Raw genomic sequence first — 12503 nt, 5'->3', positions numbered from 1 at the left:
CATCCAACCATTCTTCCAAGTCATCCAACCCGTTCCAAAGTTCCATCCATCCCACCTAAACCCCACCCACCCATCTGCTTGTCCATCCCACCCGACCATCTATTTATGTTTATCCATCCATCCATCCCTCCATCAATCCATCTATCTTGTCCTAAACATGACTAGCTCATGCATCCATTTTCTCATTCATCCACTTAGTCATCTGATATGGTTTGGCTCTGTGTCTCCACCCAAATCTCATGTTGAATTATGATCCCCAGAGTTGGAAGTGGGGCATGGAGGGAGGTGACTGGATCATGGGGATGGTTTCTAATGGTGTAGCACCATCCCCTTAGTATTGTCTCATGATAGAGTTCTCATGAGATCTGGTTGTTTGAAAGTGTGTAGCATCTCCCCCTTCACTCTCTCTCTCCTGCCAGCCACGTGAAGATGTGTTTGCTTCTCCTTCACCTTCCGCCATGATTGTAAGTTTCCTGAGGCCTCCCCAAATGCAGAAGCCTGTGTAGCTTGCAGAACTATGAGCCGATGAAACCTGTTTCCTTTAAATTACCCCGTTTCAGGTATGTCTTTATAGCAGTGTGAGAACAGAGTAATACATCACCCATCCAATCCATTCATCTATCTTACCTGAAACACAACACACCCATACACCCATCCATCCATCCATCCATGCATCCATCCATGCATCCGTCTATGCATCCATCTGTCCATCCATCCATGCATCCATCCATCCATCCATCTTGTCCAAAACGCCACCAGCTCATCCATTTGCTCATTTATCCACTGAGTCATCCATCCAATCCATCTATCTCCCCTGTAGTAATATCCATCCATCCATCCATCCATCCATCCATCCATCCATCCATCTTGCCCAAAACACCAGGAGCTCATTCATCCATTTGTTCATTCATCCATTTACTTATCCATCCAATCCATTCATCTATCTCTCCTGAAACACTACACATCCGTCCATCTACCCATCCACTCATCCATTTACCCATCCCACTCAAAACACCACCCACCCATCTGTTTACTCATCTGTCTCACCTGAAACACAACCCACTTATCCACCCCCACCCAAGTCATGCCAGCCTCTATCTACCTGGCCATGTCCCCCATTTCACTTCATCCACATGTGTTCATACCCCTTAAACAACCACCTACCCCATCGGTCCATCATCCACCCTACCCATAATTCCCACCCATCCACCCATCTATATACTCATCTTATTGATTTATCTGCCCACTCACCCCTTTTATCTTTCCAATCCACGTGAACTAACCACTCAAAATACCCACCCTCCCATTTGTCCACCGACCCACACAAGTACACTATCCACCCCACCCAGTAACTATCATCCAATAACTAACCCTAGTTATCTAGGTGATAACTATTAGTTATCACCCAATAACTAATCCTAAATCTCTATGCTTCCATTAAACCACCCATTCATTATCAAACCATCCATTCATATGTACCTCTCAAAACACCCACTACCCCATTCATCCGTCCATCCACCCTACACAAAGCGCCCACCCACTCTGCCCACCCACGATGTTGATCCACATATGTGAACCTTCCTTCCATTCACCCATCAACTCACTCCCAATGCAGGTACCCATTGGATCTTTCATTCTTTCACTAACTTCATCTGTCCACCACTGTCAGTCTACCTTAACCCCACTAGTCAAAGCCCTCCCCACCCAACCACTCATCCTCACCTCCAATCACCACCAGTTCTGTCCTTCCCTTCTTTTTTTTTTTTTTTTTTTTTTTGAGTCAGGGTCTCAGTCTGTCATCAGGTTGGAGGGTAGTAGCGCGATCATAGCTGACTGCAGCCTTTACCTCCCACGCTCGTGATCCTCCCATCTCAGCTTCCCAAGTATCTACAGGCGTGTGTGTGCCATCACGCCCAACTACTTTTGTTTATTTTTTGTAGAGAGGAGGTCTCACTATTTTGCCCAGGCCGGTCTTGAACTGCTGGTCTCAAGTGATCCTCCTTCCTCAGCCTCCCAAATGCTGGGATTACAGGTATGAGCCACCACACTCAGCTTCCAATTCCCATTCACCTAACGGCATTGTTAATATCCCGTCCAGGCTGGGTGCGGTGGCTCACACCTGTAATCCCAGGACTTTGGGAGGCTGAGGCAGGTGGATCACCTGAGGTCAGAAGTTCAAGACCAGCCTGGCCAACATGGTGAAACCCCCGTCTCTACAAAAATACAAAAATTAGCCGGGCATGATGGTGTGCGTCTGTAATCCCAGCTACTCGGGAGGCTGAGACAGGAGAATTGCTTGAACCCAGGAGGCAGAGGTTGCAGTGAGCTGAGATTGCACCACTGCACTTCAGCTTGGGCGACAGGAAGACTCCATCTCAAAAAAAAAAAATCCCCCACCCACCCATTCGTTTTTCCACACCATCAGTTGCCCTCAGTGCCTGATCATGAACACTTTTTTTTTTTTCGGAGACAGGGTCTCACTTTGTCTCCCAGGCTGGAGTGCAATGGCGTGATCTCAGCTCACTGCAACCTCTGCCTCCCGGGTTCAACCCATTCTCCCAGCTCAGCCTCCTGAGTGGCTGGGACTACAGGCACCCACCACCACGCCTGGCTAATTTTTATATTTTGGTAGAGATGGGGTTTTGCCATGTTGTCCAGGCTGGTCTTGAACTCCTGACCTCAACTGATCCGCCCACCTCCGCCTCCCAAAGTGCTGGGATTACAGGTGTGAGCCCCTGCGCCCAGCCAATCACGAACACTTTCTGTACCCACCCAGCACCTCCCTCCATCATCCATCCATGCCTCCACCTACTACTCATCTTCCCCATCCTAGCTGGGCAACCCAAGCCCCTCGGAGCCCGCCAAACCCTCCCAGCCCTCACCACACCTCCTGGTGTATCCCCTCACCCATAACACCTCTGACACCCACAAATGTCCCACATTCCCTTCATGCCCCCCTCTTCTCCTCCCACACCCAGGATGCTCCATCTATTGACATACCCAGCCCTGGGGCCAGACCTCCCACTTGCCCTCTAACGCAGGATCTCCCTTCCTGCCCTCGTCCTCTGCCCGTAGGCTGATTTGCAACTACTCATCTGTCCTGTGGCCAGATATCTGGGATCTGCCACTCACCAGGTGGGTGACCTCAGATGATGCAGGCCATGGCGCGTTTTCCGCCCCCCGCCCCCACAACTTCCTGTCAGTAAGTGACCAGCACTGGGCACACAGCAAGCGGCGTGGCTGTGCGCTTGGGCATCCTCTCCCCACCGGACCCCCAGGGTGCCCTTACCATTCACCAAGTTGATCTCGGAGCCCAGCAGGAGGATCTCATCAGCCAAGCGCTGAGCAGTGGGCAGCACCTCAGTGTGGTGGGCGCTGATGAGGTACTGCACGAACTTCTGCAGCTGGTCCCGGTTCATCTGGGAGAGCGTCTCAGAGATGGGCAGCCGCAGCTCCACCTGGTGGGCGTGCCGAATGCGGTACAGGGACAGGGCCACCACGTGGGCACAGTAGAAGAGGTCGCGGTTGTCACAGCCGCAGCTCACGGACGTGATCTTGCAGCGATCAAAGCTGATGGAGACGTGGTAGAGGCGCTCGGGCTCTCCAGGACTCCCTGGCTCGCGGATGTTTCCGCTCAGGTGGAATCCTAGGATCAAAGCCAAACTGTCGCATCTGTGTCATCCCAGAGACAGGCGGTGTTTGTGGTACACAGCAAGACCCGGTTGCAAAGCCCAGCCGAGTCACTTCACTAGCGCAAGTCACCTCACTCACTTTGCATTTTTTTTTCTTTTTGAGACAAAATCTCGCTCTGTGGCCCAGGCTGGAGTGTAGTGCTGCAACCTGGGCTCACTGCAACCTCTGCCTCCCAGGTTCAAGCGATTCTCCTGCTTCAGCCTCCCGAGTAACTGGGATTACAGGCGCACACCACCATGCCCGGCTAATTTTATTTATTTATTTATTTATTTATTTATTTGGGACAGAGTTTTGCTCTGTTGCCCAGGCAGGAGTGCAATGGTGTGATCTCGGCTCACCGCAACCTCCACCTCCCAGGTTCAAGTGATTCTCCCGCCTCAGCTTCCCGAGTAGCTGGGATTACAGGCATGCGCCACCATGCCCGGCTAATTTTGTATTTTTAGTAGAGATGGGGTTTCTCCATGTTGGTCAGGCTGATTTTGAACTCCTGGCCTCAGGTGATCCACCTGCCTCAGCCTCCCAAAGTGCAGGGATTACAGGCGTGGGCCATGGTGCCCAGCCTAATTTTTGTATTTTTAGAAGAGACAGCCTGGCGCGGTGGCTCATGCCTGTAATCCCAGCACTTTGGGAGGCCGAGGCTGGTAGATCACCTGAGGTCCGGAGTTTGAGACCAGCATGGCCAACATGGTGAAACCCCGTCTCTACTAAAAATATAAAAAAATTAGTCGGGCATGGTGGCGGGCGTCTGTAATCCCAGCTACTCAGGAGGCTGAGGCAGGAGAATGGCTTCAACCCGGGAGGCAGAGGTTGCAGTGAGCTGAGATCGCACCATTGCAGTCCAGCCTGGGTAACAGAACGAGACTCTGTCTCAAAAAAAAGCTTAGAACGCTGTTGGTATGAAGTTAAGTCCTAAGTAAACACTTGCTTTTTTTTTTTTTTTTTCTGAGACAGAGTCTTGCTCTGTCACCCAGGCTGGAGTGCAGTGGCGCTATCTTGACACACTGCAACCTCCGCCTTCTGGGTTCAAGCGATTCTCCTACCTCAGCCTCCTGTGTAGCTGGGATTACAGGCGTGCACCACCATGCCCGGCTAATTTTTTGTATTTTTAGTAGAGATCAGGTTTCACCATGTTGGCCAGGCTAGTCTTGAACTCCTGACCTAGTGTAGTCTTGAACTCCTGACCTAGCGATCCACCCGCCTCGGCCTCCCAAAGTGCTGGGATTATAGGCGCGAGCCACTGAGCCCAGCCCAACACTTGCTCTTATTTTAATTATGAATAGTATCATACCATGACATTGAAGGTGGTTTTCTGATTCCTTGGGTTACAATGAATATGGCCAGGGCTTCAGGAGCCCCTCAATTTCCTGAGAAAATGCCAAAGACCCGTGGCGCTTGGGGCGAGGGGCTGATGAAGTAAGCCAGGGGCCAGGTGTCCCCTTTACTCCCCCTGCCCCTCCCTGGGCAGCCCAGGTGCCAGGCTCATCCGACTGGTTCGGCAGCTCAGGCCCAGCCTGGGTCATGCAGGGAGATGGCTTCCTCATACCAGCTGGAGGTGGCAAGGAGCCTGTGGTCAGCGGGGCCATGTCCCAGCAAAGGGGCTCCAAGGCAGATAGAGCCAACGGGGCATCATATCAGCCCAGCCCCGACCTCTAGCTGGGAGAAATGGCCTGCTGCAGCCAGAGGTCTGGAGTCCCAGGCCTCACTTGTTTTCTGGCTCAGCCTCTACTGGTCCCTTTCTGAGTCTGGCTGCCTGAGATTCAAGGCCTTTCCACTGTTCTCATTACATCTCCCCCAGTCTCTGCAGCCCTTTTCTTTTCTTAGCTTGAGGTCTGAGCCCACCCTTCACAGCTGATCCTAACCTGATACTTGGCCAGGCATGGTGGGTCATGCCTGCAATCCCAGTGCTTTGGGAGGCTGTGGCAGGAAGATCTCTTGAGCCCAGGAGTTCGAGACCAGCCTGGGCAACAGAGTGAGACCAGGTCTCTACAGAAAACTTAAAAACTAGTCAAGTGTGGTGGCCTGCGCCTGTGGTACCAACTACTTGGGAGGCTGAGGTGGGAGGATCACTTGAGCTCAGATGTTTGTGGCTGCAGTGAGCTATTATCGAGCCACTGCACTCCAGCCTGGGCAACAGAGTGAGACCCTATCTCCCTTTTTTTTTTTTCTTTTGAGACAGAGTCTCTCTCTCTTGCCTAGGCTGGAGAGCAATGACATGATCTTGGCTCACTGCAACCTCTGCTTCCCGGGTTCAACTGATTCTCCTGCCTCAGCCTCTCAAGTAGCTGGGATTACAGGCATGTGCCACCACACCTGGCTAATTTTTGTATCTTTAGTAGAGACGGGGTTTCACCATGTTGGCCAGGCTGAACTCCTGACCTTAGGTGATCCACCCGCCTCAGCCCCCAAAGTGCTGGGATTACAGGTGTGAGCCACTGTGCCCGGCCGAGACCCTATCTCTTAAAAAAAAAAAAATTTGGCCAGGCGTGGTGGCTCATGCCTGTAATCCCAGCACTGTAGGAGGCTGAGGCGGGCGGATCACGAGGTCAGGAGATCGAGACTATCCTGGCTAACACAGTGAAACCCCGTCTCTACTAAAAAATTAGCTGGGTGTGGTGGCAGATGCCTGTAGTCCCAGCTACTTGGGAGGCTGAGGCAGGAGAATGGCGTGAACCAGAGAAGTGGAGGTTGCAGTAAGCTGAGATTGTGCCACTGCACTCCAGCCTGGGCAACAGAGTGAGACTCCATCTCAAAAAAAAAAAAAAAATTCTAGGCCGGGCATGGTGGCTCACACCTGTAATCCCAGCACTTTGGGAGGCCGAGGCGGGTGGGTCACGAGGTCAGGAGTTCAAGACCAGCCTGGCCAACATGGTGAAACCCTGTCTCTACAAAAATACAAAAATTAGCCGGGCATGATAGTGGGTGCCTGTAGTCCCAGCTACTAGGGAGGCCGAGGCAGGGGTATTGCTTGAACCTGGGAGGTGGAGGTTGCAGTGAGCTGAGATTGTGCCACTGCACTCCAGCCTGGGCAACAGAGCAAGACTCCATCTTGAAAAAAAAAAAAGAATTCTAAACTTCTACTCTACATTCCCACCTCAGCCCTGTTGCCTTAGGTCTAAGACCATTGCCCAACAATAGCTCTAAGCCTTTGAAATCCCAGACTCTCTGCCTGAGGTCTAAGACTCTCACCTGTGGCTCTAAATCTTTGTGTCCGACTCCCATGTGGGCCCCACTGCCTGAGGTCTAGGATCATTCTTACCTCTGGCTCTAAACCCCTGGCCCAAAGCATCACTGGGTCCCTCAGCCCGAGGTCTGGAGCCTCCTCTCACTGCTGGCTGACAGCTGCTCCTCTGATCCTCACCTGGGACCTGCTCTTCTCTCCGTCTCACTACTTCATTCCCCATTCCCCAGCTCAGCAGCCTGAGGTCTAGGGCTCTAGGAGCACTTTCCACCTTCAGCTCATAATCCCGAACCCAACCCCATCTGGGCCTGAAGCCTGAGGTCTGGCACCTTCACCACCATGTCTCAACCTCTACCCTTGTCCCTAGAGTGGCCCTCACCTCTCTTCCTTTTTTTTTTTTTTTCTTTTTTCTCTTTGAGATAGCATCTCGCTCTGTAACCCAGGCTGGAGTACAGTGGTGCAATCATAGCTTACTGCAGGCTCGACCTCTCGGGCAAAAGTGATCCTCCTGCCTTGGCCTCCCATGTACCTGGGACCACAGGCACCCGCCACCATGCCCAGCTCATTTTTTGATTTTTTTGTGAAGACAAGGTCTCATTGTGTTGCCCAGGCTGGTCTTGAACTCTTGGCCTCAAGTGATCTTCCTGCCTTGGCCTCCCAAAGTGTTGAGATCACAGGTGTGAACCACCACATCTGGCCTCACCCCTCCTTTACATGGGCTCTGATGTGTAAGTTCTGGGATCTCTCCTCCCCTGTTTCTGGTTCACCATCCTCTCCCCCACCCCCTTGTCTAAACCCCGCTGTCTGGGTTCTAGGGTGATCCTTGAGCTTTTGCTCAAAACATCGTGTACAGGCTGGGTGTGGTGGCTCATGCCTGTAATCCCAGCACTTTGGGAGGCCGAGGTGGGGGGATCACGAGGTCAGGAGATCGAGACCATCCCGGCTAACACAGTAAAACCCCATCTCTACTAAAAATACAAAATACAAAAAATGGGGCCGAGCGCGGTGGCTCACGCCTGTAATCCCAACAGTTTGGGAGGCCGAGGCGGGTGGATCACGAGGTCAGGAGATCGAGACCATCCTAGCTAACATGGTGAAACCCCGTCTCTACTAAAAATACAAAAAATTAGCCAGGCTTGGTGGCGGGCGCCTGTAGTCCCGGCTACTTGGGAGGCTGAGGCAGGAGAATGGCGTGAACCCGGGAGGCGGAGCTTGCAGTGAGCCGAGATCGCGCCACTGCACTCCAGCCTGGGCGAAAGAGCGAGACTCCATCTCAAAAAAACAAAAAAATATACAAAATATTAGCTGGGCGCAGTGGCGGGCGCCTGTAATCCCACCTACTCGGGAGGCTGAGGCAGAATGGCGTGAACCCAGGAGGCGGAGCTTGCAGTGAGCCGAGATAGCGCCACTGCACTCCGGCCTGTGCCAAAGAGCGAGACTCCGTCTCAAAAAAAAAAAAAAATCTTGTACAATCCTATCTGGGCCTCGAAGCCTGAGGTCTGTAACCTCCCATCCCCTGGCCCCAGGCCTCCCTCCAACTCCCCCATTTCCAGGCCTGGTATGGACCTCCTGGCCTCCCCAGCAGGAGTGGGGGACAAAGACTCACCCACTTGCAACACGCGGTCCACGGCCCCGCTCTGGAGCAGGTGCAGCCCGCGGGTAAAGGGCACCCGGGCATCGTGCTCGCCCTCTGGGGGCGGGTAACCCAGCGACGAGTACATACATATTTCCCGTTCACTGCGTGGAAACGACCAAAACACGATGCGCTTCTGGACGGGCTCAGGCACCCGGGAGAACCGCTCCTCCACCTGTAGGAAGGGCCAGTGGGTTAGGAGCCTGGGGTTGATGTAATCCCAGCGCTTTGGGAAGCTTAGGTGGGAGGATCGCTTGAGGCCAGGAGTTCGAGACCAACCTGGGCAACATAGAGAGGCTCCCATCTTTACAAAAAAACTGGCCGGGCACGATGGCTCACGCCTGTAATCCCAGGATTTTTGGGAGGCCGAGGCAGGCAGATCACCTGAGGTCAGGAGTTCAAGACCAGCCTGGCCAACATGATGAAACCCCATCTCTACTAAAGATAAAAAAAATTAGCCGGGTGTGGTGGTGAGCACCTGTAGTCCCAGCTGCTCGGGAGGCTGAGGCAGGAAAATCGCTGGAACCTGGAAGGCAGAGGCTGCAGTGAGCTGAGATCATGCCACTGCACTCCAGCCTGGGTGATAGAGCAAGACTGCATCTCGAAAAAAAAAAAAAAAGATAAAAAAATTAAAAAATAAAAAAAATTAGCCAGGCATGGTGGCATGCGTCTGGAATCCCAGCTACTTGGGAGGGTGGGGCAGGAGGGTCACTTGAGGCCATGAGTTTGAGGCTGCAGTGAGCCATGATTGCACCAGTGGCACTCCAGCCTGGGCAACAGAGCAAGATCCTGTCTCAAAAAAAATAGGTCGGGGCAGTGGCTCATGCCTGATATTCTAGCACTTTGGAAGGCCAAGGTAGTTGGCGCACTTGAGTCCAGGAGTTCGAGAGCAGCCTGGCCAACATGGCGAAACCCCGTCTCTACTAAAAATACAAAAATTAGCCAGGCGTGGTGGCATGCACCTATAATCTCAGCTACTCGGGAGGCTGAGGCACGAGAACCACTTGAACCCGGGAGGCGGAGGTTGCAGTGAGCAGAGATTGCACCATTGCACTCCAGTCTGGGCCACGGAGCGAGACTCCGTCTCAAATAAATAAATAAATACATAAATAAAAATAAAAAAAGAGAGAAACCGAGGCTTGAATCCTAGCTTTACTGTTTAGGAGCACTGTGACCCCAGGCAAGTCACTTGGCCTCAGTATTCTCAGGTGTAAAGTGGGGAGGTCCACGGCACCAACCTCTTGAGGATTGTGGAGACTAAATATGTGGTATGGATGTAAAGAGCTTAAAGAACTTACAATAACACCTGGCCCATAGTTAGCATTCTAGAACTTTCTTGCGGTTTCCCTCCTGGATCCTCCTAGCTGCAGGGTCTTGGGATTCTGTTGTGAGATCTTCCCACCCACCAGGCTTTGGTGGAGCAGGAAGAAGTTAGAAAAAAGTGATAATAATGATTAAGGTGCCCATCTTGGCTGGACACCTGTAATCTCAGCACTTTGGGAGGCTGAGGCGGCAGCATTGCCTGAGCTCAGGCATTCCAGACCAGCGTGAGCAACATAGTGAGACCCCATGTCTACACACACACACAGAATTAAAAATTAGCCAGGTGTGGTGGTGGGCGTCTGGAATCCCAGCTACTCAAGAGGCTGAGGCAGGAGGATTGCTTGAGCCCAGGAGTTTGAGGCTGCAGTGAGTTATGATTGCGTCATTGCACAATCATTGTTTCACTGGGCTACTGAGCGAGGCTCTGCCTCAAAAGAAAAGAAAAGAAAAAAGAAAAGAAAAGAATGCACACACTATGCTGAACACTTTATGTATGTAATTTCCAAATTCTCACAGCCACCTAGTGTGAGCTTGTCCAACCCACGCCCCACGGCCCTGGCCCAGGAGAGCTTTGAATGCAGGCCAACACAAATTCGTAAGCTTTCTTAAAACATTATAAGATACGTCCGGGTGCGGTGGCTCATGCCTGTAATTCCAACACTTTGGGAGGGAGGCCAAGGTGGGAGGATCACTTGAGGTCAGGAGTTTGAAACCAGCCTGGCCAACATGGTGAAACCCCATCTCTACTAAATATACAAAAATTAGCTGGGCATGGCGGCTCACACCTGTAGTCCCAGCTACTCAGGAGGCTGAGGCGGGAGAATTGCTTGAACCCAGGAGGTGGAGGCTACAGTGAGCCGAGATCGTGCCACTGCACTCCAGCCTTGGCAACAGACTGAGACTCGTTTCAGATAAATAAATAAATAAATACAAAGATTTTCTTTTCTTTTCTTTTTAAGCTCATCAGCTATTGTTAGTGTTAGTGTATTTTATATGTGGCCCAAGACAGTTCTTCTTCCAGTGTGGCCTAGGGAAGCTAAAAGATTGAACACCCTTGATGGCACATTGATACTAAATCATGAACCTGTTTTATAGCTGGGAGAATCTGAGACTTAGTGGGATGAATTCACTTGTTCAGGGTCCCAGAGCTGTGAGTTGTTTCAACTCCTAAGACAGACTCTGTCGTTCCTCAGTTTCCCTTCCATGCCCCATCCCTGGGAAGGGGCCCCAGGAGCCCACCGCTGTGGGCTCTGGGCAATACAGTCAGCTGGCTGAGCTTGCCTTCCAATCTGGACTTGCTATTCCCTGGCTGGGTGACCTTGGGCAAGTTTCTCAACTTCTCTGTGCCCCAGTTTCCTCAAAGTGGGAACAAGAACAACTGCCAAAGGGTTGCAGGGGATTCCATGAGCTTCTGTGGGTCAAGAACTCTGAGGGCTCGGCTTGGCCAGGGCAGGTTTGTGGGAGGCTCGGAGATGGTTTTCAGATTATTCTGTGTGTCTCACATGCAATGAAGGGGCCCTCCTTAGCCCCTACTCCACCTGGGTTTCTAGGGGAAGTGGGAGAGGCAATGACCAGCCCAGGCCTCAGGGACAGTTGGCAGATGACTAAGGAGGGATTTTCCAGTCCATGAATCAGAGCCTGCCCATCCACACTTGGCCCAAACCCATCTGTCCAGGCCGACTTCCTAACTCCAGAGAGGCCGGGCAGGAAAGAACGCCCCCTGAAGCTGGACAGAGGATAGAGCCCGTGTGTGCTTCCTGTTCAAGTCTGGGCCATGTCTCCAGTTCCTTGGGCGCCCACACTGAAGCTGAAAAAGGGGACTTAAAGGGCCCCAGCTCTGGGACATCCTGGCAGTGCCACCAGAAGCCACAGAAGAGAGCTTCTAGGTGCACCTGTCCAGGGACCACCACCCAGGCTCCGCCCCTGCTGTTTTCCTCTGGGAAGAGATAGGATAGGTCGGGGGGATGAGTTGGGGAGGAGGAGGGACCCTGGCATTTCAGTAATCCCTGCGGCAAGCCAGGAGAAGCTGGGCAGCCCCGAGAGAAGAATCTGGAGGAGTAGAGAGGGGTCCCCAAGGAACAGGTGGAATCTGGAGGCTCGAGGGCAGGAATGAATGGGGAAAAAAGGGGTGTCTTGAGCTGGAATCTGGAGAGATGGGGGAGTTATTTACTTGGAGTGTACGGTAGGGATCTGGAGAGCAGGAATGGGGTAGTGTGAGTCTCTAGAAGCTACGATGGAGGGAGACAGGGTGTCCCCAAGCGGGGGGCTGAAGAGAGGATTGAAGACTGAATGGGGTGCCCTGATTGGCGAATAAAGATGAGGTAGGAAAAGAGGGGTACCGTTGGGGGATAAGGTGGGAAAAGAGGGGTACCGTTGGGGGATAAGGTGGGAAAAGAGGGGTACCGTTGGGGGATAAGGTGGGAAAAGAGGGGTGCCCAGGGTTGTAGGCGGGCCATGGGGGCCAGATCTCAGAGATCTGGGGTTGGTAGGAGAAGAAGGAAGTGTCCTGATTTGGGATCTGGGGCGCTGAGGGGCAGGGATGGCAGAGAAGGGATGGGGGTGGGTTACTGGGTTTGAAGGACAGAAACAGGAGGATGAGGGGGTGTTTCCAGGCAGGGTTAAGGGTCCTGGGGGTGGAATCTCAGGGGGTGTCTCTGATTGGGTTAGCTCTGGAGT

At 52.5% G+C, this 12503-nt stretch overlaps 1 protein-coding gene across 7 annotated transcripts in view; it reads right to left on the bottom strand.

Annotated features, from left to right (window-relative positions):
* ZSWIM4 (zinc finger SWIM-type containing 4) overlaps positions 1-12503 on the bottom strand; it is a 36635-nt gene that overhangs the window by 23689 nt on the left and 443 nt on the right. For 6 of the 7 annotated variants that reach the window (XM_008967699.6, XM_034944809.4, XM_063599940.1 and 3 more), the window contains exons 2-3: positions 8478-8679; positions 3290-3646 (exon numbers count right to left, since the gene is read on the bottom strand). In XM_008967699.6, coding sequence (XP_008965947.4) covers positions 3290-3646; positions 8478-8679 — 559 coding nt within the window. Of the gene's footprint in view, positions 1-3289; positions 3857-4522; positions 8680-12503 lie in introns of those variants that run through there. The other variant, XM_063599941.1, reaches the window with a different exon arrangement.

The sequence above is a fragment of the Pan paniscus genome, chromosome 20 (genome assembly GCF_029289425.2).
Source record: "Pan paniscus chromosome 20, NHGRI_mPanPan1-v2.0_pri, whole genome shotgun sequence".
NCBI lineage: Eukaryota > Metazoa > Chordata > Mammalia > Primates > Hominidae > Pan > Pan paniscus.
The sequence above is the reverse complement of the archived record's forward strand: the minus strand, read 5'-3'. Positions and strand labels throughout refer to the sequence as shown.